The 26,120-nt window shown below is 39.3% G+C and overlaps 2 protein-coding genes across 3 annotated transcripts in view; one reads left to right on the top strand and one right to left on the bottom strand.

Annotated features, from left to right (window-relative positions):
- Positions 1–17,163, top strand: part of acss2 (acyl-CoA synthetase short chain family member 2) — a 66,239-nt gene extending 49,076 nt beyond the window's left edge. For both annotated transcript variants that reach the window (XM_073061884.1, XM_073061883.1), the window contains 8 exons: positions 1,100–1,232; positions 4,237–4,293; positions 5,093–5,173; positions 9,679–9,787; positions 10,546–10,614; positions 13,152–13,328; positions 16,055–16,129; positions 16,236–17,163. In XM_073061884.1, coding sequence (XP_072917985.1) covers positions 1,100–1,232; positions 4,237–4,293; positions 5,093–5,173; positions 9,679–9,787; positions 10,546–10,614; positions 13,152–13,328; positions 16,055–16,129; positions 16,236–16,360 — 826 coding nt within the window. In that variant the 3' untranslated portion in view covers positions 16,361–17,163. The remainder of the gene's footprint in view (positions 1–1,099; positions 1,233–4,236; positions 4,294–5,092; positions 5,174–9,678; positions 9,788–10,545; positions 10,615–13,151; positions 13,329–16,054; positions 16,130–16,235) is intronic.
- Positions 17,164–22,604: 5,441 nt separating this feature from the next.
- Positions 22,605–25,802, bottom strand: LOC140735199 (uncharacterized). Its single transcript, XM_073059983.1, has 2 exons — positions 25,542–25,802; positions 22,605–23,203 (listed from the first exon to the last, which is right to left on the bottom strand). The coding sequence occupies exons 1-2, from the start codon at positions 25,679–25,681 to the stop codon at positions 22,675–22,677; spliced, it is 669 nt and encodes a 222-aa protein (XP_072916084.1). The 5' UTR covers positions 25,682–25,802; the 3' UTR covers positions 22,605–22,674.
- Positions 25,803–26,120: the final 318 nt, after the last annotated feature.

Genomic DNA, 26,120 nt, shown 5'->3' with positions numbered 1-26,120 from the left:
GGAGTGGGAAATGCTTGCTCTCAGAGAGGGATGTGTAAACAATTTGAATCTTTAAAAAAAACAATTTAGTTTTATGTATTTACTGAATAGTTTGAATGAAACCAAAAGGGCTTCCCAGGGACACTCTATTGAAACTAATTTTATTTGTTACTATTACCTTTTGAAAAAAGATTATGCAACACTATTACAACAAAGTCCTGGGCAGACTGTTAGTTGCCCAGATTCAGATTTATTATCACATACACATTGAAATGGATTGTTTGTGTTAACAACCAACTATGAATGTGCTGGGACAGCCTGCAAGCCTCACTATACATTCTGATGCAGACATAACACGTCCCAATGCTTGGCAACCCAACACAACACAGCGAGCCGGAACCTAACCATCAATACAACAGCAACCAAACAGGCCCTTTACCTCTCTCCCAACACACGGATAGTCCTTCAACTCCAGGACAGGCTCCCAGCTGCAGTTTTGCATGATCTCCCATTACACGACTATTTCAGACCTTGTCTTAAACCACCCTTATTGCTTACTGTTACTGTAGAACATAACCGCTCTTGTGTTAGGTTGGATCGAAAATAAGAATGAGGCTGTGGCTTTAGGAGGGTGGGGATGGTGCGTTTTATTTGGAGTCATGAGTTTGAATAGTGGAGTGAGAGGAGTGTAGTTAAATGATTTGGGTTCTTTTTGTGAAGCAGGGAATATCTAGAAAGTTTCTCCTCAGGAACTTGATTGATAGAGTGGATTGTGTGTAAGTCGTAGAAGAAGTAGGCTTGATAGACAGTAATCTGCACTGATTTAAAATGTATTCCTCCTGTATATTACCATTTCTCTTAAAATAGCAATGGGTATTAAATGACTAACTTATTCAGCATGCATTAATAGTTAAATTTTAAATTGCACAGATGGATGTTAAAATATTTATTGAACTTAGTTGCAAATGATAAAATCCTTTCATCAGTTTTTTTTTAAAGGCTCTATTAAGTTTATTTCCCATCTTTTCTATTACTAAGAACAAAATTGTGCCCTTGGCTGTTTTTGTGTTTGAAGATGCAAATCCAGGTTTTTATTGCTAGTTTTTTTTGTCCCAATTAGGTTTAGTAGGCAGTCTTTGAAAATCCTTGGTACAGTGGGAGAGCCAATAAACCCAGAGGCCTGGCATTGGTACTATACAGTAATTGGTAATGGGCGATGTCCAATTATGGATACCTTCTGGCAGACCGAGACTGTAAGTTTTTTTCAAAGTGCACATGTGAAACCTCAACTGATTATTTAAGACAAAGTTATAAATCACACACTATTATTGAGCATTCTGAATTCTGGTTTGTTAGCTGAATGATGCTACATGTTATTTCTTTCAGTTTCTGTAAACCCTTTTTATAAATAGACAATAGACAGTAGGTGCAGGAGTAGGCCATTCGGCCCTTCTAGCCAGCACCGCCGTTCACTGTGATCATAGCTGATCATACACAATCAGTACCCCGTTCTTGCCCTCTCCCCATATCCCTTGACCCCGCTATCTAAAAGAGCTCTATCTAACTCTCTCTTGAATGCTTCCAGAGACTTGGCATCCACTGCCTTCTGGGGCAGAGCATTCCATATATCCACCACTCTCTGGGTGAAAAAGTTTTTCCGCATCTCTGTTCTAAATGGCCTACCCCTTATTCTTAAACTGTGGCCTCTAGTTCTGGACTCACCCATCAGCAGGAACATGCTTCCTGCCTCCAGTGTGTCCAATCCCTTAATAATTTTATATGTTTCAATCAGATCCCCTCTCATCCTTCTAAATTCCAGCGTATACAAGCCCAGTCGCTCCAATCTTTCAACATATGACAGTCCCGCCATTCCGGGAATTAACCTTGTGAACCTATGCTGCACTCCCTCAATAGCAAGAATGTTTTTCCTCAAATATGGAGACCAAAACTGCACACAATACTCCAGGTGTGGTCTCACCAGGGCCCTGTACAGCTGCAGAAGGACCCCTTTACTCCTATACTCAATTCCTCTTGTTATAAAAGCTAGCATGCCATTAGCTTTCTTCACTGCCTGCTGTACTTGCGTGCTTGCTTTCATTGACTGATGTACAAGAACACCTAGATCTCGTTGTACTTCCCCTTTTCCTAACTTGACTCCATTTAGATAGTAATCTGCCTTCCTGTTCTTGCCACCAAAGTGGATAACCTCACATTTATCCACATTAAACTGCATCTGCCATACATTTGCCCGCTCACCCAACCTGTCCAAGTCACCCTGCATTCTCATAACATCCTCCTGACATTTCACACTGCCACCCAGCTTTGTGTCTTCAGCAAATTTGCTAATGTTACTTTTAATCCCTTCGAATAAATCATTAATGTATATTGTAAACAGCTGCGGTCCCAGCACCGAACCTTGCGGTACCCCACTGGTCACAGCCTGCCATTCCGAAAGGGACCCGTTAATCACTACTCTTTGTTTCCTGTCAGCCAGCTAATTTTCAATCCATGTCAGTACTCTGCCCCCAATACCATGTGCCCTAATTTTGCCTACTAATCTCCTATATGGGACTTTATCAAAAGCTTTCTGGAAGTCCAGGTACACTACATCCACTTGTCCATTTTCATAGTTACATCCTCAAAAAAAACTCCAGAAGATTAGTCAAACATGATTTTCCCTTCATAAATCCGTGCTGACTCGGACTGATCCTTCTACTGCTATCCAAATGTGTCTTAATTTCCTCTTTTATAATTGACTCCAGCATCTTTCCCACCACTGACGTCAGGCTAACCAGTCTATAATTCCCTGTTTTCTCTCTCCCTCCTTTCTTGAAAAGTGGGACAACATTAACCACCCTCCAATCAGCAGGAACTGTTCCTGAATCTATAGAACATTGGAAAATGATTACGTACCAATGCGTCCACGATTTCTAGAGCCACCTCTTTAAGTACGCTGGGATGCAGACCATCAGGTCCCGGGGACTTATCAGCCTTCAGACTCAACAGTCTATCCAACACCGTTTCTTGCCTAATATAAATTTCCTTCAGTTCATCCTTTACCCTAGTTCCTTTGGCCACTATTACATCTGGGAGATTGTGTCTTCCCTAGTGAAGACAGATCCAAAGTACCTGTTCAACTCATCTGCCATTTCCTTGTTCCCCATAATAAATTCACCCGTTTCTGTCTTCAATGGCCCAATTTTGGTCTCATCTATTTTTTTGCTATTCACATACCTAAAGAAGCTTTTACTATCCTCCTTTATATTCTTGGCTAGTTTACCTTCGTACCTCATTTTTTCTTGGCGTATTGCCTTTTTTGTTATCTTCTGTTGCTCTTTAAAAGCTTCCCAGTCCTCCAGTTTCCCACTCATCTTTGCTGTTATACTTCTTCTCTTTTATTTTGTCTTCTCTTTTATATAGTCTGGTGAATGTTGATGTTATGGTTTTTGACCAACTACTGTTCAACATAGTGGTATTTTTCTCACTTCATTTCTGTAACAAAACAAATTTCTTTGTCTCAAGGCTATTTTAGTCATTATTTACGTGCAATATGTGTTGCAAAGGAAAATTTCAATAGCATACCCCACGCCTTTATTATTTTCTGTCAGTCATCTTGTGTATAGTAATGTATTTAAGTAAACTACTTAAGAACTTTTTAAAAGCTATTATTAATGCTTTTTGAGAGAGTGATTTAGATGCATATCATATTTTTACTGAGTTAAGTATTGTATGTAATTAGTTTTGCTACAACAAGTGTATGGGACATTGGAAAAAATGTTGAATTTCCCCATGGGGATGAATAAAGTATCTATCTATCTATCTATAGATACAATATTACTTTGTGTACGTGCAATCAGTCTATGTATATAAGCTAATCTTGTGTTTTTATATTTATTGTGCCTTTTTATTTTGTTCTTTATGCTTATTGTGTTTTTTTAATGCTGCATCGAACCCAGAACAGCAGTCATTTGTTTTCCTTTACACTTGTGTACTGAAGAATGGCAATAAGCAAACCTGAATCTTGAATTCAGATTGAGCTGTATATTTTGTTTTGAAATGGGAAAAAATGATTGAAGGAAAATTGTGCAACATCATCAAAGCAAAGAAGTTTTCAAAATAGCCCTGATATAATCATTAACAGGGTGGCGTCTAATAATGCTACTGGCTTTCCAAATAATTGTACTTTGTTTGCTCATTTTCAGCTGTTATAGTTGGCTGTTTGTCCATGAAGTAGATAAAATGTTCCTTTGTTCCCAGGGTGGTCACATGATAACCCCTCTTCCAGCTGCTGTCCCACTGAAGCCAGGATCAGCTGTGAGTAAAATGTCAATTATCAATTTGGACAGAAAATGCTTCTTGTATTTGTGTTTTAATCAGTTTGTATTTCGCAGTTTTGCGCTTGTGGCAATCAGCATGTAAAGGAAGTTCGGCAATTTGTTTCTTTCAATATCACGATCTGAAGCAACTGCTTATGACACCAAGGCTTAGAAATGCTGCATTAGATTTTAACTAAACAATCTCTTATCGGATACATTGTGTTTTCTTCTGAATATCTACCACAAGTTCTAGTGATGAGATCTACAGTAGTTTATTCATCATGTTTTATTTTTGTGTATGCCTTGAGGTAAAGTGGCCTACCTTTAAATGCAAAGTCTGGTCCCTGTAACCAATATTAATATATTCATATAAAGTAGATGATCAGTTTTTCTCCTCCGATGTATGGGTGCTAAGGACCTTTTGCAGTTGTCCTGCAATTGCCCCTGTTGAGTTTTAGTTACTGGTATAAGATGCAGATGGCTGGTGGTGTAGTGGCATCAGCACTGTACTCCGAGGCAAGTGGTCCCGAGTTTGAATCCAGCTGGCTGCTTGCACATTTTCCATCCACGCTGGGTTGAGCATCGAGCCAGCAACTCGGCCTCGTAAAAGCAGAAAGGTTGCTGCCCCATGCACTGCAAGGCACGGAGAGGAATAACGATAAAATGCAAAATTGAAGACTTCCTTTGAATGACACACAAAACTGTATAAAGAAGATTTTTTTTAACATTTATCTTAATGATAGAGCTCATAAGTAAATAGTAATCTTTAATAATGTCGATAATAAATTTTTTTTCAGACTTTTCCATTTTTTGGTGTGGTTCCTGCCATTCTGAATGAATCTGGGGAAGAGCTGGAAGGAGAGGCCGAAGGTTATCTGGTATGAAAGACCGGAGGTTTTGCTGCATTGGAGTTGCATTTTAAATCTTTTCTGTTACCCACTTTCTTAAGGTTGAGACTGCAGATGCTGGAAATCTAGGTCAGCGCACACAAAATGTTAGATGGAACACAGCAGGTCAGACAGCATCCATGGAGGGAAACGAACAGTCAACGTTTAGGGCTGAGGTTCTCGGTCTGAAATGTGGACTACCCATTTCTCTCCATAGACGCTCCCTGACCCGCTGACTTCCTCCAGCGTTTTGTGCGTGTTGATCTTTGGAATTGAGGACGGTGTGCTTTTACAGCAGTTTGGATGGTTCTGGGGTGGCTGATGAGACCACTTGAGATTCAGAGACTATCATAGTGGGAATAGGAACTGCATAATTGGCTGGGAAAATAGTTCAGCAGCAAGGGCGCTCCTTCCAACATTTTTGCTGGGCTTCTGTGTGCTGTCAGCAAATGGACTCACTTTTCAGTGTTGTCCTGAATTTTGCGTCACCAAAACCCTTTGCTTATTAGGTACTGTGTGAAGGATTTTCAATGTGCATCCTGTTTTTGTGCTCTGAAGTGATGTTCATTGGTGCTTGGTGGGAATCAGTTTTACTGTCTAACTTGCAAATGCTCAGTAGCCAGACGCAGTGAGACCACCACAAATCTGCAATATCATTTGGTTTTCACAAACTAGGGTATGACCAGGTGGTCAGTAGGTTGATTTGGCAGAGTTTAAGCAAGATTTGTATTATGTGGTTGTATAGACACCTGCCCTCTATTCCTCGTGTTTAAAATTGACTTTTAGTCGCGGTCTATGCATTCTTCTATGGATGTGCTAAGGTCTCTGCTATTTCTTAATCTGGTTTTAGCCTTTGACATACATGATCCCCTTGTCCTCCTAAAGAGCCTTATTTTTTCTTGTCATTACCAGTGAATCACCAGTAAGAGCTTCCCTACCTGTGACCACACCATTATTGCAGGTATCCCCAAGCCCACCTCCTGTTTTGCATCTTACTAAAGCCCCTTTCCACTGGCATGATGACGACGTCTAGCAGTATTCCACAACAACCCCTCTTGACCTACCCCAACCCTGCTGTGGTCTCTACTTGTCAGACTAATACCCAAATCTGGGCAGTGAGAAACTTCTGCAGTAAGAGTGGGGAAAACAGAAGTCATTGGCCTTTATTTCTCTTGGGTTACCCTCCTCCAAATCCACGGATAAAATCTAACTCCCTTTCTGAAGCTAAACCAGATTGTGGCTGTGGTCATATTTGCTTGCACTGATTGTTGGATTTGTCCATCTATCATGGTAACAGGTTCTTCCAGCTCAAAGAGCCTATATTGCCCACTTACCCTCATGTGACCAATTAGCCTTACTAACCTGTATGTCTTTGGAGTGAGGAAGGAAACTTGGATGGTCATGGGAAGAATGTACAAGCTTCTGACAGACGTCAGTGGAATTGAGCCCAGGTCACTGGTGCTGTAATACCATTATGCTAACCACAATGCTATCATGCTGCCACTTTGTTTCAGTGTCACCTCGAGTGCCGTCTGTTTCAACCTCCATAACTCTGCCTTGTATCGCCTTTCTTCGAGTATCTTCATCTATGTCTTTTGTTACCTGATTCTTTCTCTGCATTGCCTCCTTTTATTTCTACCTTCTGTAGACATGAGCTAATGACTTGTTTGCTGTGAATGGATAAGCTAGAATAATTCCATTTAATTATTGCCAATGAAATGCTTGTGTTATATCCAATTTCAGAAGCTAATTTTGTATTTACCTCTGTACCTCAGCACATGTGAGAAATAAACAAGTTTACCAGTAAAGGTCGTGGACCTAAAATGTTAATTCTACATTTGCCTGTATCCTGAGTACATCGTTTAATTTTCTTTATGATTAATTATGGTTGTATTGTCGGATAGACTGTGAATTTTGAAAAAACTTTATTTGCAATATTTATGGGAGTCTTCAGCAGGGTGAATAAGAAAATCTTATTCCTGTTTGCAGAGAGGTCATTAAGTCTGCAGCATAGCTTTAAGGCAATAATTGGAATTGGTTTATTATTGTCACATGCACCAACTTACTGCCTGTTATGCTGCTGGAGTTTAGGGCAGCAATGAATGTCCTCCATCTCTGTCTGTCCATACTGTCGCACACAGGTATAGAAGGATTCTTCACTGCTGTTTCCGTTTTTGACCAGTCAGGGGTGTTAGCCCTGATCTGAACCCCCGAACCTGGAAGACCGGTAGACCACTCCTCGTCCGGCCTCTACCCTCTGATCTGTTTGGCATGGGTGACAGTAGCCATTTTAACTACCGATCCCCACTTTGTGCAGTAGGAGAAAACTGGAGCACCTGGAGGAAACGCGCGCAGTTGCAGGGAGTGCGTGCAAACTGGTGCTTGGTGTTATGAGGCAGCAACTCTACTAGCTGCATCACTATGCTGCTCTTCACAGTCATTTTGGTTTGCAAAAATGTTTGCACATCCTTTAGAGGAAAGGATGCAAAGCTGTCATTGGTGCTTGGAAGACATACAGTTGTTGTCAAAGCTCTGCTGCCATATCACATATGCACCTGAGAGCATTTGTTTACTGGCAAATTCCCTTCATCCTTAATCCTGCAGCAGTTCAATTCTAAATGTTACTGTTACTGTTGCAGAGTTGTTGGTCAGGATTTCCCTACAGATAAGATTGCCAATCATTCTAGTCTGGACAGGATTCACCATATTCATCATCAATAGGGACGGGAGAGGTTCTGGAGGATTGGAGGGTTGCAGATGTTGTTCTCTTATTCAAGAAAGGGAGTAGAGATAGCCCAGGAAATTATAGACCAGTGAGTCTTACCTCAGTGGTTGGTAAGTTGATGGAGAAGATCCTGAGAAGCAAGATTTGTGAACATTTGGAGAGGCAAAATATGATTAGGAATAATCAGCATGGTTTTGTGAAAGGCAGGTCGTGCCTTACGAGTCCGATTGAATTTTTTGAGGATATGACTAAACACGTTGATGAAGGTAGAGCAGTAGATGTAGTGTGTATGGATTTTAGCAAGGCATTTGACAAGGCTTATTGAGACAATAAGGAGGCATGGGATCCAAGGGGACATTGTTTTGTGAATCCCACAACTGGCTTGCTCACAGAAAGCAAAGAGTGATTGTAGACGGGTCATATTCCGTATGGAGGTCGGTGACCTCAGGGATCTGTTCTGGGACCCCTTCTCTTCGTGATTTTTATAAATGACCTGGATGAGGAAGTGGAAGGATGGGTTAGTAAATTTGCTGATGACACAAAGGTTGGGGGTGTTGTGGATAGTGTGGAGGGCTGTCAGAGGTTACAGCAGGACATTGATAGGATGTAAAATGGGGCTGAGAGGTGGCAGATGGAGTTCAACCCAGGTAAGTATGATGGCAGAATATAGTATTAATGGTAAGACTCTTGGCAGTGTGGAGGATCAGAGGGACCTTGGGGTCTAAGTCCATAGGACACTCAAAGCTGCTGTGCAGGTTAACTGTGTGGTTCAGAAGGCATACGGTGCATTGTCCTTCATCAATCGTGGGATTGAGTTTAAGAGCTGAGAGGTTATATCGGATCCTGGTCAGATCCCACTTGGAGTACTGTGCTCAGTTCTGGTCATATCACTCCAGGAAGGATATGGAAACCATAGAAAGGGTGCAGAGGAGATTTATAAGGATGTTTCCTGGATTGGGGCGTATGCCTTATGAGAGTAGGTTGAGTGAACCCGGCCTTTTTTCCATGGAGTGACGGAGGATGAGAGGTGACCTGATAGAGGTGTATAAGATAATGAGAGGCACTGATAGTCAGAGGCTTTTTCCCAGGACTGAAATAGCTAACACAGGAGGGCACAGTTTTAAGGTGTTTGGAAGTAGTTACAAAGGAGATGTCGGGTAAGTTTTTACGCAGAGAGTGGTGAGTGTGTGGAATGGGCTGCCGGCAGTGGGTTTGGAGGCAGATATGATGGGGTCTTTTAAGTGTCTCCTGGATAGGTATATGGAGCTTAGAAAAATAGAGGGCTATGGGTAACCCTGGATAATTTCTAAATTAAATACATGTTCGGCTCAGCATTTGGGAGCGAAGGGCTTGTATTGTGCTGTAGATTTTTCTGTGTTTCTATATTTAATTCAGAAATTAACTGTCACTTCAGGCATTCTACTTTCCATGGAATTTTCGTGTCTCAACTTACAGTGATCAGGTTTTGATCGATTTAAATGATTCCAGAGCATTATTTACCCTGGAATCACCTGACTGGTTAATTCACATGTGCAACTTGATGCTTTATTACAATAAACTTAGATTTGATAGTAATAAATTGTTTTCACCTAGTGAACTATTATTGTGTCTCAAATTATAAGCTGTGCAAATTAATTATTTTGTGTAATCTGATCTGTAAACTGATGTAACTATTGTCTGTATTGTTCATAATTTTTTCTGTCAAAGTACATTGTTTACAATATGTCTCCACATTCTTTCAGTTGAGTTATTCAAAATTCTTCCTCAATAGGTATTCAAGAAACCTTGGCCCTCTATAATGCGTACCGTTTATGGCAATCATGAACGTTTTGAAACCATCTATTTTAAAAAGTTTCCTGGATATTTTGTCACCGGAGACGGTTAGTTTCTTTAAGAGGTGTCATGAATATTTAAATTGGGCTTCATCTGTTAAAAGTGTAATTTCCCTTCATCCCGGTGCAGTTTTGGGACCTTACTATGCTAACCTCAGTGATCGTGCTTCTCTGTGCTATGAAACTATCTACAGTACTTCAAAATTATACTTTTAAGGTCAGACCAGTGAAGAGTGTGTGTGTGTGTTGGGGGGGGGTGGGGTGGTGAGGTGGGGAGAGGGGGGTTGGTATTCGTTTCTGAACCAAGAGAAAGTCAAGAGGACTTTTGACATACAGTACGTGCACAAGATCACATTTAGTTTAGAGAGGATATATTGTTTCAAGGATTAGAAGTAGCTTTAAAGTTTGGCCGAAAGTTTAGAAAGGGAGTGAGGGTTTTTATTTTAACTCGGTGTAGTTATAAGCTGCAATTTTCTGCCGATGGAGAGAATTATTTAGAGTGCCATAAGGAAAGGGCAGGTGAATGGGAAGATTGGATGGCCGTACTGGGCACAGGTTTGATGGACCAATTGGCCTCTTGTGCTTAGCAATTCTATGATTCTTCTTTCTTGTATGTCCTGAGACCACAAGCGGATCCTTTGACTGTAGAAAACATAGTGAAGGTTTGAAATTTCAGTGAAGCATCATGTTTTTTAAGATATTAATTACCAATATTTTTATTTAATCTGTATTCTGATTCAGAGTTTAAATGTGTAAATAGAATTTAAATATATTGAGCTTTAAATGATTTTACCTTGGCTTGACAGGTTGCAGGAGAGATCAAGATGGTTATTACTGGATCACAGGAAGGATTGATGACATGGTGAATGTATCTGGTAAGATTTATAGTTTATAAATTTATTCTCCTTCATAGGCACCCCTTTGGGATTGGGGATGATTTGCTTTCAGTTCTGAAATGCTTGAAATAGCCAGTGAGAGATACTCTGCCATAGGAGTGCTGGATGAGGCAGGCCTGGGTAATTTTGGATGTCCTCTGCTATTATATTGGGCTTTGAATGGATTTGAGGTTTTCAATGCACTTTGAGCAAAGGGGAGGAGGGGTATGACAAAGGTTCCCAGGAACCAGAACAGCTGTTACACTTTCTGAAGGAAACTTTGAGAGCACTGTTGTTTCCTTTGTTGACCTTCAACCCTTTGCTTGATGTAGATTTGTATGAATATGTTATTGGAATTGAGCAATTAAAGAATCGCTTGAAACAAATGGGTCCATTCTGATCATTAAAGGATTATTGTTTTACACCAGTAGGGAGAAAGCTGCTGAGTGTCTTCAGCAACATCTCCACTGACAAAGGAAGTCATACTTGTATATACAGTATCTTCTGTCTGCCCACCATGGCTGATCACAGATAGCATCAATTAGTTACATACTTATCTAACTTAATTACCAATAAAGCATCACGCGGCTACTTGATGAGTTGATGGACAATTCTAAGCCATCCCATGATATTTTCCAGACCCTTACCAACTAGCCTTGGCCTTCTACAATAGGTCCCAGTGTTCAGGGTTCCTCTGAGCTGATAAGTGCGGCTCTGTCAAGTAGCCTGCTCCTGTACTTACCACAGGAATGTGGATAGAAGTCACAATGCCTTCATTCAATCTACATTTCTTCATCTTATAGTATGCAATTATGATGATATATTGTTAGATGTAGCTGCCTATGCTGTGGCTTACTTTGAGAGAGTGGAAGAGAATCACTGACTAACAAATCCATGGGGTGTAAATCAAATATTGAAGAATCAACACTTGTGTAAGTGAAGTAGTAAAGAGCTACTTTGACAGTCTAACTTGAGTTGTTTTATTGGGTCAGACGTGTTGCCAGTTAACCCAGACTGGGAAGCTAATCTGCACTGCACAGACTGCAGTGTTTCAAATAATGTGGAAAATTTCACACAGAATGCAGCTATGTAACCCATTTCCTGGAAATTCCTTGAGGGTTGCTTTGATGTGAACCTTCTTTATGCTATAGAGAGCTTTCTACCAATCTTCACTGAAAGTGGTAGCAGTTTAGGCGAACACAAGAAAATTCCTGGTCATCATGCCATTTAGTTAGAAAAGCCACAGAAATTATGCATTAAATTAATTGCCAAAATATTTGAATTCTGATTCTTAATTGTTTTTTTTTCCATTGGAGCTTTCTTCTGAAAGTACGATAGAACCTTAAATTTTCCTTTCAATTTCATTACTTGGACTGGATCTAGCAATGTTTGTATTCTGTACACTTAATAATAAATTGCCTCTGGAATCCAATCACCTTTTCTGAAATCACTCTCTATTTAATCAGTCAGTGATTAAATCTGCTATAGCTATAAATCTATGACCCCCATCTCTGCCTTTGACTTAAGATTCTCTTTTGTCAACAGTTTTGACTTATTTGGATCAATAAACTGGAGATATTCAATACAATACAATCAGTGCAATTAGCCAAATTTACTATTTGAGTCTCAGCTACATTGACTTGTTTACAAATAACAATTTCATCAAATTATTGTGAATTATGTATTCTTTCAACTAAATGCTCCTCCACTTCCTTTCTATTTCCTAAGTAAGCATTTTTACTTGTATTCTTAAATCTAGATCTGCCTATTTGTTTTCCCCTTTTCTCATATTTGTCAGGTAGTGACAAAGTATTTCTTTGCCGTTGTTTTATCTTTCTCACCTGCCTATCTTTATTTGCTTAAGGATTCCTCATTTTACATTCATTTGTGTAAATCTATTTTTTTACATTTCTCGGCTTTAAATTATTTCCCTCATGTATATTAAAGGTCAGCTGTGGCTAGATTGGTAGTTATTTTATCTTTAACCTGAAGGCAGGTTCAAATTCCACTCCAGAAGCCTGACATTTAGCGCATTATTTAGAAAGTACTGCATCATCAGAGATTACATCTGATCACACAGGTTCACTGGCTTCTTTTGAAGGACAGGGAGTTGCTCCCTTTTGTCCTAACCAATATTAATCTCTAACTTGATGTGATTAAATCAAGGGGTAAATGGTCTTTATCAGACTATTGTTGGTGGATGCATGCCCCCCCTGCACAAATGACCTCTTCTGATTATTTCAGAAGTAATTGGTTCTCTTTGTCGTCTGATTGTGAAGTGTCCAGATATTATGGAAAATTTGCTATAATGCAGTTAGCTGAGGCCAAATCTCAGAGTTGTATTCTGTATACTACATACCTTTATAATAAATGTACTTTGAAACTTTGTTTTTTTTACCCTCTTTCATGTATTCATTCTTAACGAAAATGTTTTAAGGCTGTCAACTCTCCATATGAGGTTCAAATTGTTGTATTACTGCTGGTTTACGATGCTCTGCCTAAAGGAATGAAGTATTAACTGTTTATCTTGCATTCAGGGCATCTTTTGAGTACTGCGGAAGTGGAATCTGCATTAATTGAACATGCTGCCATAGCAGAAGCTGCTGTTGTTAGCCATCCCCATGCTGTGAAGGGAGAGAGCCTCTACTGCTTTGTGACTCTAAAGGATGGACACGAATTCACTAAAACGCTTGTCACTGAACTAAAAAATCAAGGTAATAAAGTCAATGGAACTAAGATATTGAGTAGGATAAAAGGCTCATATATCCCCAGGTAATTTAAAAATCCCAGAAATTATTATTTAGATTTGGGGTAAAAAAAAAACCCTCAAATCTAGAGGTTTACACTTTCCTGAAAGAAAACAACCTCTAGAACTTTGGATAAACAATTCAGCACTTGTGCATTAATATCCACAGAGTTATTAGCATTGCCACTTGGCATTAACATTTAAAAAAATCTGTAAATGTAGGTTCCTGAATGTCACCTCTTTATTTGCCACAGTTTTCAAGACACAATTTATTTCATTAAACCTATGACAAAATGAATGCAAAGCAAGGAGATCTTACCATGTCACTAAACTCTGTACAAGACTGATTAATGTTTATAGGGCATCACAGTTTTAAGTTGTATAATTCTAATAATTCAATAGTACGAGATCAGGAAATGTAAGAGCGAGTGAGAATGCAAAGTGCATCACCGATTACTTTAACTGGGTAAACCTGGGAAAATGGCATTTCTGTGTAAACTAATCCAAGTGCGCTCTATTTGGTGACTTCCCCGCTAATGGAATTTCAGTTGAACTGTAGTTGCAGGATGCTGATGTATGGAATCCAGCAGGTTATTTTCAGTATTGTGCATTAAAATTAAATCAAAAGGCCTCACACTGACTGCAATTTAAATGCATGCTATAATACTGCATTACTTCTGAATGTTTGCCACTCTCCCATGCATAAATGCTTTTCAGCTCTCTTTTCTTTCTGTGTGCTGATGTTAGTACGTTCCTAAGCATCAGCTTCTGTGATTTTTGAACCAACGTTACTTGCTTAAAATTGACGTAACTTTTCTGGATTTGCTCCAACATCAAGGTGCTTTGCAGTCTGAAATTCTTTCATAAATTCTCTAGGATCTAAGAAACACAATTTGAAATCCTCTCTTTCCCTGGTAACAACGGTGTTATTAAATTTCATTACACTCCATGGCACAGTGTCGATGTGGAGAATGATTAACCTGTGTTGCATTGAGCTAATTTGAACAAGAGTTTCTAGATTTTCGGAAGGTCCCGATTAGCTGGAAAATTTCAAGTGCCCCTATGATCAGATAGCAGAGAACTACAGCCTCCAATATGCTGCCAATGAGAAACCATTATTAAGAGAATAGCAGGACTATTTATAAGATTACAATGCAGTCAAAGTAGAGTTATAGCTGACTGGTGTTGTGGCAAGTGGGCCCACGTTTGAATCCATCTGGCTCCTTGCATGTTTTCCATCTATACTGGGTTAAGCCTTGAGCTAGCCAAAACAGACAATACTAAAGAAATGGCAAGGTTGTCACCCAGTGCACCACAAGGCGTGAAATGAACAAGCAGAGTTAACATGGTGTTATGAAATACAAATTTGTTCAACAAGTTTATTAGAATTCTTCAAGGATTTACTGAGCAGGGTTAATAAAGAAAAACAACTACCGTATGTATAGTTGGATTTTCAGAAGGCATTCAATAAATGAAGGTTATTATACAAGGGTAAGAGTTAATTTTATTGTGGTAGCATATTAAGATGGATATAATTAACAGTGAAGAGTTGATTAAGGAGATTATTTTAAGGTTGGCAGGCTTTAATGAATGGGGTGAAACAGTCTTCAGTGCCAGGGTCACAACTATTTGCAATCTATATTAATAACTTGGAGAAAGGGATATAATGTATTTTAGCTAGATGCTGATTATATAAAGGTACGTGGGAAGGCAGGTTATATCGAGGACAAAGTTTGTATAAAGAGTTAAGTGGCTGTGGGATATTGGGCAGATGGATTATAATGTAGGGAAATGTGAAGTTACCCAATTTGTAGAACTACTTTTTAATGTTGAAATGGAAATAGACTACAGAATGCTGCTGCAGGACATGAATACTCTTGTACATGAAAAACAGCAGGTAGATAAATATTTGGGAAGGCAGACAATGGGGTTTGTTGTGAAGGGGTTAAATTATAAAGTGATGTCTTTTTACAGTGATACAACATGTCAGTGAGACCATATCTGGCAAAAGGTGTACATTTAATTCAGGCTAAGATGGGATATACTTGCATAGGAGGTAGTTCTTCAATAGATTGATTCCTGAAATGAGGGGATGTTCAGTCTATAGTAATTGGGGTTTATAAGAATGACATAATTTTATTGAAATATATCATATCTTGAGAGGGTTTGACAGAGGAGACACTGAGAGAATGTTTCCCCTCATGGAGGAACCAGAATGAGGCTCTTTCCATTTATGATGGAGAGAGTTTTTTCTGAGGGTCACCAATCTTTGGAGGATCTGCTGCAGAGAGACACGGAGGATAAATTAATGAATATATTCAAGATTAAGATATGTTTTTGGCCTACAGGAGAGTTTAAAATTGTGGCAAGGGGGCAGGGAGCCAAAGCCAAGATCAGATAAGAGCTAATCTTATTGAATGATGGAGCAAGTTGTAGGGACATATGACCTACTGCTGCTTCTTTTTCATATGTTCTTATAAACTGAATCAAACCCTTCCATCCTGTATTAGTGTTTGAAATACTGATTTTTCATAGATAATATCTAGAGTATTTCATTTGAACACAGTACACAAAGCAACAAACCACTGAAGGTTTATTGTGATTGCCACAAGAGGAGAGCAGTTAACATGTTAATTTTAATTTGTTAAATAAATTTAATTTTAAACAAATCAATTTTTATTTTGAATTTTGCAGTTCGAGAAAAAATAGGTCCTATTGCTACTCCTGATTACATACAAAATGCACCTGGATTGCCCAAAACCCGTTCTGGTATGATATATATTTTACATATATATATGATATACATCTATTTATCTATTAATAAATAAACTAAAAGTTGTAATAAGTTTATAATCTTTCTTTCTTTGTCCTAAAGGTAAAATTATGAGGCGCATTCTGAGGAAAGTTGCCCGAAATGAGAAGGATCTTGGAGATGTATCAACTCTTGCAGATGAATCGGTTATAGGCGAACTCTTCAGCAACAGATGCAAAACCACTTAAAATAGATTTATGTATATTCAATATACATCAAAATTCATCACATGTAATTTAATAAATATATAGTATGCTTGGGGAAGAACAATCCTGATCAATAGAACACCTGAGTCTAAAATATCAAAGGATATCAAAGATCATGGTGATAAATGATTGGTTTGTGGGATACTGCATTGGTATTTGTTTTTATGGAGAATTAATTTCAAGTAATGCATTTGCAATAATTTTGATTTTAGCAACATTTTAAAAAATGCAATATTTTAAATATTTTTGTTTATTTGCATTGAGTTGTCTGTATTTCATATATATAAAAATGTTTGCTTTTTGTGTAGTATTACACCAAACATTCCAAACTATTTTAAGCAAAGACTTTTAGAAAATTATGTTTTTGTTTTAATAATAAAACAGATGAAAGTAAGTGTTTTACCTTTTGAGTGTAGACCAGAAGTCGTGGACTTCTGCATAATTTTGTTTTACTGTCCCAGAGTTAAGTTACTATTAATTCTTCTTATTGGATTTTTGACCATTTTAGGAAGACTATTTTAAATGTTTTTTTCAAAAAAAAAGTGACTTTAGAGATATATATACTATTGGAAGGCATAAAATTTGATTATTTGTTTACTCCTAGCATTCTGTTCCAACTGCAGTGAGTGGTATTTATGGATCTCCATTTTTCTTACTGGATGAGAATTTTTATTGAAAATAGTATGCACTTACGCTTGCAAATTATATTTTACCTTGCACTAGCTTTGGCGCTGCTCTAACTGATGGATATGTATGCTTCAATTAAAATGCAATTTTTTTGTACATATCATGTTCTGGTTTCTCTCACAAGATGTGGTTGAAGGAATACAAAATTAGCATTTAACCATTGTTTCCATGTTCTTGAATATTTTATAGATGGTCAAAACAGTAGATTTACCTCCAGTAGACTTAACCAGTCCAAGTATTTGTGACTGGTTGACTTAAGTTTCTAGGCCACTCCAGATTTGTTAATAGTAAGGTCATTCAATGGTGAAGCTAGTTGGTTAGTCTTGAAGGTGGCTATTTTGTCTATGGAACTGATTATTGTGTAATCATCAACAAACATTTCTGCATCTTGCATAAAGATGGAAGGAGGGCATTAATGAAGCAGCTAATATACTGCCCTCAGTGTGTCCTGCATTGATATCTGGGGACTGAGACAATTAACTTTAAATAACCATAGTCACCATCTTCTGGCCAAATACAGCTGCAGTGAATGGTGAATTTTTAACCCAGACTGGTAGATTGTTGATAACAAGGTCAAAATAGTTCTGATCATTTGTAGGTCAAGCCAGACAGCTATGCCCTTCAGGACTTGGTCATACAGAAATGGTAATGCTAAGCTTTTTTTTAAAAAAAAGAAAGCCTTTTAAAGTCTTCCATCAAACATATATTCTTAGTTTTTTTTGGTTTCTCCTCAGCACATCCTCCAAGTAGTCTTCATGCAAAAAGGATTCCTGGTTAAAGTCAAAGTAAATATATTAACAAAGTATGTATATGTCACCATATGCACCCTTGAGTTTCATTTTCTTGCAGGCATTTACAGGAAAATAAAAATACAATAGAATTTATGAAAAGCTATACACTAAATGAGATGAGGGTTGAGATTTTAAATGGGAGAAAGGCCAATTTTGATGGTATCAGAAAGAATCCAGCAAGTGTTGATTGTGACAGGTTGGTTTTTGGCCAAGGTGTACTTGGTAAGTGGGAGGCCTTCAAAAGTGAAATTTTGAAAGTACAGACTTTGTATGTTCCTGTCAGGATAAAAGGCAATGATAATAGATTTTAGGGGACCTTGGTCTCTAGAGTTACATAGAATGATCTGAAAAACAAAGAACATCAAGTGAGTAGCAATTCTGTGGGTGAAATTGCCTTGTTAATGAGAGAGGTGAGAGGAGAATGGCCTGACTGGTTCAAGCTGATGGGAAAGTGAGAGTAACTCAAATAACCACGTGTTGCATCAAAGGTGTGGAGGAAAGCCTGGGCTATAAGTGGATGGGCTATTGATTTCTTGAAACTTTATCCTACATTTAAAGCACCCTGAATGTTCAAAAATCAACATCATAACTAGTTCACCTAAATCTTTTTTTTCATTAAAAGTTTGCATGTGCTAACATTTGAGTCCAGTTATCTATTCCACTCAATTTTTGTTCTCTGAAGTTACTTTGGATGTACAAAGCACATTATGAAATTAGCAGGTAAACTGCAGTTGTATCTCCTATACTGAAAATATAAACTCATCTTTATATTTTGTGGTGAACATTCTTTACATCCAACTAAAGGTAAAGTTTCTGGGAAGATTGGGTTGTGAAACAAAAGCAAAATGTAAGGCAGTTGCAGATTATTTCAGACAAGTGAAACAGCACCAATGATATATCACAATTTAATATTCAGTGAAGAAAACACTGACTGGCTGCATCATGGCCTGGTATGGAAACACAAACGTTTTTGAATAGAAAATCCTACAAAATGTAGTGGATTCGGTCCAGTACATCACGGGTAAAGCCCTCTCAACCATTGAGTGCATTTACATGAAATACTGTTACTACCCTTCAACCATCAGGCTCTTGAATTAAAAAGGATGACTATACTCAACTTCATTAGCCCCAGCACTGAAATGTTCTCACAGCCAATTATCTTACTTACAAAGAAATCATAGAAAACTACAGCACATTACAGGCCCTGTGGCCCACGTTTTGCTGACCACTCTAGAAGCTACCTAGAATTTCCTTACCACATAGCTCTCTATTTTTCTAAGCTCCATGTACCTATCTAAGAGGCTCTTAAAAGATCCTATTGTATCCGCCTCTACCACCGTCACTGACAGTGCATTCCACGCACCCATCACTTTCTGTGTGGAAAAACTTACCCCCGACATTGCCCTTGTAACTACTTCCAAGCACCTGAAAACTATGCTCCCTCCTGTTAGCCATTTCAGCCCTGAGAAAAGGCCTTTGGCTATCCACATGATCAATGCCTCTCATGACCTCTATCAGGTTATATACCTTCGTTACTCAAAGGAGAAAAAGCCGTTCACTCTATGGATTCTCAAAAGGCACGCTCTCCAATCCAGGCAACATCCTTGTAAATCTCCTCTGCATTCTCTCTATAGTATCCACATCCTTCCTGTAATGAAGTGACCAGAAATGAACACAGTGCTTCAAGTGGGGTCTAAGGTCTTGTATAGCTGTAATAATTACCTCACGACTCTTGAACTCAATCCCATGGTTGATGAAGGCCAACATACTATATGCCTTCTTAACCACACTTGTCAACCTGTGCAGCAGCTTTTTGAGTGTCTTATGGACATGGACCCCAAGATCTCACTGATCCTACCAAGAGTCTTACCATTAATATTATATTCTGTCTTCAAATTTGACCTATCGAAATGAACCACTTCACACTTATTTGGGTTGAACTTTATCTGCCACTTCTTGGCCCAGTTCTGCATCCTATCGATGTTGCGCTGTAACTTCTTAACAATCCTCCAGGCTATCCACAACACCCCCAATCTTTGTGTCATCAGCAAACTTTCTAACCCACCCTTCTACTTCCTCATCTAGGTCATTTATAAAAATCACAAAGAGGAGGGGTCCCAGAACAGATCCCTGTGAAACACCACTGGTCACTGTTCTCCATGTAGAATACAACACATCCACAAACACCCTTTGCTTTGTGTAGTGAAGCCAATTCTGGATCCACAAAGCAAGGTCTCATTGGATCCCATGCCTCATTACTTTCTGAATGAGCCTTGCAAGGGGAACCTTATCAAATACCTTACCGAAATCCATATGCACTACATCCACTGCTCTACCTTCATCAATGTGTTTTGTTACATCCTCAAAGAATTCAGTCAGGTTCATAAAGCATGACCTGCCCTTGACAAAGCCATGCTGACTGGCGCTAATCAGATTATGTCTCTCCAAATGCTCATAAATCCTGCCTCTCAGGATCTTTTCCAACAACTTGCGCACTCCTGAAGTAAGACTCACTGGTCTATAATTTCCAGGGTTTTCTCTATTCCCTTTGTTGAACAAGGGAAACGACATTTGCAGCCTTCCAATCCTCTGGTACTTTTCCCAGCCCTATTGATGATGCAAAGATCATCGCCAGAGGATCAGCCATCTCCCTCGCTTTCCACAGTAGCCTGGGGTACATCTCAACTGGTCCCAGCAACTTATCTAACTTAATACCTTTCAAAAGCTCCAGCACACCCTCTTTCTTAATGTCCATACACTCAAGCATTTCAGTCCACTGTAAGTCATCCCCACAATCACCAAGGTTCTTTTCACTGGTGAATACTGAAGCAAAGTATTCATTAAGTACCTCCGTTACCTCCTCCAACTGCATGCATGTTTCCACTATCGCACCTGACTGGTCCTATTCTCACACGGCTCATCCTCTTGCTCTTCACATACTTGTAGAATGCCTTGGGGTTTTCTTTAATCCTGCTTGCCAAGGCCCCTTACAGCTCTCCTAATTACATTCTTGAGCTCCTTCCTTGCACCCTTGTAATTTTCTATAGCTCTAACAGTACCTAGTTTCTTGAACCTTTCATAAGCTTTTCTTTTCTTCTTAACTAGATTTTCTATATCCTTTGTACACTGTGGTACTTTTATCCTACAATCCTTTCTCAGCCTCAATGGAACACACCTATGCACTTCCATGCAAATGTTCCTTGAATATTTGCCGCATGTCTGCCATGCACTTCCTTGAGAACATCTGCTCCCAATTTATGTTCCCCAGTTCCTGCCTAATAGCATCATATTAACCCTCAACCCTAATTAAATGTTTTTCCAAATTGTTCGCTCTTATCTCTCTCCAGTGCTATGGCAAAGGAGATAAGAGTTGAGATCACTACCTCCAAAATGTTTCCCACCGAGAGATCTGACACCTCAGCAGGTTCATTTCCCAATACCAGATCAAATACAGCTTCTCGTCTAGTTGTCTTATATACATATTGCATCAGGAAACCTTCCTGAACACACCTAACAAACTCCACCCCATCTAAACCTCTTACTCTAAGGAGACGCCAGTCAATATTAGGAAAGTTAAAATCACCCATCACAACAATCCTATTATTATTGCACTGTTCCAGAATCTGCCTCCCTATCTGCTCCTCAATGTCTCTGTTACTATTGTGGGGGTCTATAAAAACACCCAGTAGAGTTATTGCCCCCTTCTTGCTTCTGACTTCCACCCATAATGACTCAGTAGATAATCCCTCCACTACTTCCTCCTTTTTTTGCAGCCATGATACTACCCCTGATTAGCAGTGCACTCCCCACCTCTTCTGCCTCCTTCCCTGTCCTTTTTGAAACATCTAAATCCCCGGCACACTCAGCAGCCATTCCTGCCCGAGTCATCCAAGTCTCTGTAATGGCCAAAACATCATAGTTCCACGCTCTTAAGTTCATCCGCCTTGCTTATGATACCCCTTGCATTAAAATCGACACATTTCAAACCATCTTGCTGAGTGCTTCTTTGCTCTACCATCTGCCTATCCTTCCTCACAAACTCCCTACAAGCTGTCACTACTTGTGTGCCATCTGCTCCATCCTCTGCCTCTCCATTTCGGTTCCCACCCCCCTGCAAATCTAGTTTAAACATCCCCCTCCCCAGTTGCATTAGAAAACCTCCTTCCCAGGATATTGGTTCCCCTCCAGTTCAGGAGCAACCCATCCCACTTGTACAGGTCACCCCTTCCCCAGAAAAAGTTCCAATAATCCAAGAACTTGAAACCCTTTATCTCATTATATCATGTTCTCATTATTTATTGTTAATTATTTACATAGTTCTCTTTTGCACTCTGTTTATCTTGCATTGATCCTGTTATAGTTACTAGTCTATAGATTTCCTGTTTGTGCCCACAAGACAAGGTTGTTTCTGGCGACATATATGTACTTTGATAAATTTTGAACAGTGTTGCAATTCTGTATTTCTGAAATATGTACACATGCTGTAAATCATCTGCTTTCCTCTTTTTGACCAACTTTCCCAATATATGATACCAATTATTGGTATGACTAATCTTCAAGAAAGGAAGCTTTTATGTATTCTTATGATCTCAAACTTTTCAGTTCAGTATCTCAAATGCCCATCTCTCAATATGGAACCTTAGTGATGAGTCTTGCATGCAACATAGTAAAGGAGATCAAGTCACAAAGTTCAAATACCCAACACAAAATAAATTATAACTGAAACTTGAACCACTCGCTACTGTAGATCAATTCCACTGCGTTACTTTTATTATATATTAAAGATATATTCCAATATTAAATATTACAATAAAAACATTAAATACTTTCCCAAGGTTTAGGCTTTCTTGCCATTTGAGAGGTTGTAGGCATAGCATTAGTTGACATAATATTTAATTTTTGAATGCCGGGGATTTCTTGTCCAGTTTGTACAAGGTGGAGAACCTGAGGGAAAGACAAATTGCAGCTTTCTCCTTCAGTTGCTGTGGTCGCAGCAGAAGAATTGGCAAGATAACTAACAGCTTTATTTTCATGGGACCATTCTTCCATTTGACTGTTTTCAGTTGTTTTATAAGAAACATTACTTTTTAGTTCTTTACTAATCTGAAAATGTGTTTTTGCATCTTCCATGTGTGTTTGCTGAGCTATCCATGGTTTGTGACTGTTTATAGTGGACTCTACAGCAGATGAATACTCAGTTTTCTTTGAAAGATTAGTAGTTTGTCTGAATAGTTTCTCAAAAGCGTTTGTCATTTCCTCTTCGGCCAAATTAATCTGATTCTCTGGATCAGTTATTTGTGAGGAAAGCCATCTTTTGTAGTCTCCAAGGTCAATAGGTTTGATAAACCTAGAACAAAGAGAGAAACATGGCAAACATGATTTTAATATACCCAAGCAACAGTTGAATATATATCCTACAAAAAGACAGAAGCAGCAAACTTAAACTTAAAAGAATGTTATATTTCTACCATATAACACACACAAAATGCTGGTGGAACGCAGCAGGCCAGGCAGCATCTATAGGTCCTGACGAAAGGTCTCGGCCCGAAACGTCGACTGTACTTCTTCCTATAGATGCTGCCTGGCCTGCTGCGTTCCACCAGCATTTTGTGTGTGTTGCTTGCATTTCCATCATCTGCAGATTTCCTCGTGTTTGCGTTTCTACCATATAGTTGGCTCTGGACAAAGTTGCATGGTTGTAAATTTTAGGATTTGAGTAACAAAAATAATCACCCACTTTGTGTGTGTCAATCCTCGCAATGATTTCTAAGGTATCAGAGGTTGCAAATAAAACACCTAAGTCCTGGAACAAACCTAACTTCTGTGACAAGCTTATTAATCGCTTAACTAAGGTTAATAGTCTGCTAATACTTCACTACTGACTGGCAGTATACCCTGAAAGGAAAGACCACTTGAATTGGACCTCTCATCAGCTCTGGTTAAGTGTGTGCTTCAAAGAGTAAAGATGAGCAAGACAACACCAAGACCATGTTCCTGTAAATTACAGTTAATTAAATTTCAACCTAAAATGACTCATTAAACTCTGTCTTGGCTAATTCCTACCCAAACACCATACTTGGCAAACATAATCCTAGAAGTAGGTGTAAGCGCCTCTTGTAAAATTCCATTCAGGACAATAGAGGTGATGCTGGACTGACACACTACAGGATGTTAGTTCTACTAAAAACCCAAAACACTATTAATTAGTTTTTAAGCAAATAAATGCAAGAAATTCTGCAGAAACTGGAAATCCAAAGCAACACACACACACACACACATACACACACACAATGCTGGAGGAACACAGCAGATCAGATAGCATCTATGGAAATGAATAAACAGTTGACGTTTCAGTTCGAGACCCTTCTTCAGTACTGGGAGGGAAGGGGAAAGACACCAGAATTAAAAGGTGGGGGGGGGAGGGGGAATAGCTAGAAGGTGATGGGTGAAGCCAGGTGAATGAGAAAGGAAGGAATCTAATGGGATAGGAGAGTGGACCATAGGAGAAAGGGAAGGAGGAGGGGACCCAGAAGGTGGTGATAGGCAGGTGAGAAAAATTAAGAGGCCAGAGTGGGAAAAAGAAGAGGGCAGGGGGAGAAAATAACTTTTTAACTGGAAGCAGAAATTATGCCATCAGGTTGGAGGCTACCCAGATGGAATACAAGGTGTTGCTCCTCCACCCTGAGGGTGCTCTCATCTTGGCTCAAGAGGAAGCCATGAACCAACATGTTCGAACAGGAATGGAAATTGGAATTAAAATGTTTGGCCATCGGAATATAATAATATATCTTATTGAACTCAGTAAATTTCAAATGAAGCTAATGAGCTTTGGGGAAGTGCAGAAACATCATCTGGGGAAGCAGATACCAAACAATTGTGATTTCCAATTAGCTAGTGGACCATACTGATAAATAATTGTATTAGGCAGAACACAGTAACAAAAGAATTGGTATAAATAATAGAATAGAAAGTAGACCTACTCAAATCCACTGCCTCCTGCTATTTGTTTTCTTGCTCCCTGTCTCAAAAGCGAACTCTCATTTCCCCTTTTTTATTGTGGGTCTCTTGGCTTGATCATGGAATGAACTGGGTTGTACAATCAGCATCGCTACAAAAAGAACCCTAATGACAAATTTTCAGGCTTACAATTTAAAAGTTTTTGTGATACTACCCATTTTGTGCAGGGTGGGTGCAGCTAACAATAAACATAAATAGCAACATTCTTGACTAGCATGTTGGACATTTTAATACACTTAACTTACTGTCTTTTCAAATTTGTGTTCTTACTATGAAGAACCAAGAATGTACAAAAATAACTGAAAGTGATCCAGATTGGCAACTTTTTTTCTTTATGCTTACTAAATTGTTTAATTTTGTAATTACGTTTGTAATTTTACTGAACATTACGTTTAGCAGAGGAATATTAGAACCCAGAAGAAGAAAAAAAATCAACCTTTCCATTTTCCACCCAATGGAATAAGAATTGAACAAAGGACAAAAGCAGCAGAGAGCGACAGAAGCAGCTGGTTGGAAGCACAAGCAGGGTGAGCAAGTTGTCCCCTGTGAATTATTGAGTATTTACAAGGTTATAATCAGCAGTGATCTCCGCGCATGAGAGCGAACATAGTTGGCTCAGCCCGGCCGAAGGCGCATGCGCGCAGCCGTTCGTCGGGGCTCGGCTATACCTGGAGTAGTAGCGTATTTTAGCCTCCAGCAGCCACTCTTCCGAACCTCGGACCTCTTCTCCGAGCTGCATTAGGCCGCGCTGAAACACCTGATCGGCCGCGAAGTTGTAGGAGTGGAACCGCTGACATTCGGCCTGCATTTTCGTCGAGTCGGCGAATGGGCGCTCCACTGCCCGCAATGAGACCGCTCCGGAGCGGGTCGACCGACAGCGCCCCTCTGCGGTGTGGAGGGTTTCCTGCACGTCACCGTCCCCTCGGCTCGCTGCCCGGGATGGGAAAGGGACTTGGCACTCTCTCCAGTCATTGTGCCAGTGATGGAGGGGATGGATGTACTGTACAGTGTGCTGGACGGGTGCCAGTCAAGTCAGCTGTTTTGTAGTTATAGTAAAAATCGATCATTTACTAACTCATCATTTGTAAATTCCATGCTATGGCAGACATCAAACATCACTAGCAGTTGCTTGTTTGGCTAAGACAGCAGGAGGTTTAAAAAGCGCTCTGGTCCTTTCCGGACTTTTCAATGGGCTTCAATCATCACGAGCGGTCCGTTGTTTGGCGTGAGGTTTAAAAAGAACCTAG

The sequence above is a fragment of the Hemitrygon akajei genome, chromosome 11 (genome assembly GCF_048418815.1).
Source record: "Hemitrygon akajei chromosome 11, sHemAka1.3, whole genome shotgun sequence".
Taxonomy (NCBI): Eukaryota; Metazoa; Chordata; class Chondrichthyes; order Myliobatiformes; family Dasyatidae; genus Hemitrygon; species Hemitrygon akajei.
Note: the sequence above shows the minus strand (reverse complement) of the source record. Positions and strands in the feature narration are given on the sequence as shown.

Excerpts from the sequence above, each read along its gene's own strand:
- LOC140735199 (XM_073059983.1), bottom strand. The coding sequence starts at position 25,681 with ATGCAGGCCGAATGTCAGCGGTTCCACTCCTACAACTTCGCGGCCGAT. Across the intron at positions 23,204-25,541 it reads AAAATACGCTACTACTCCAG|GTTTATCAAACCTATTGACC; the intron begins GTATAGCCGAGC and ends TCTTTGTTCTAG.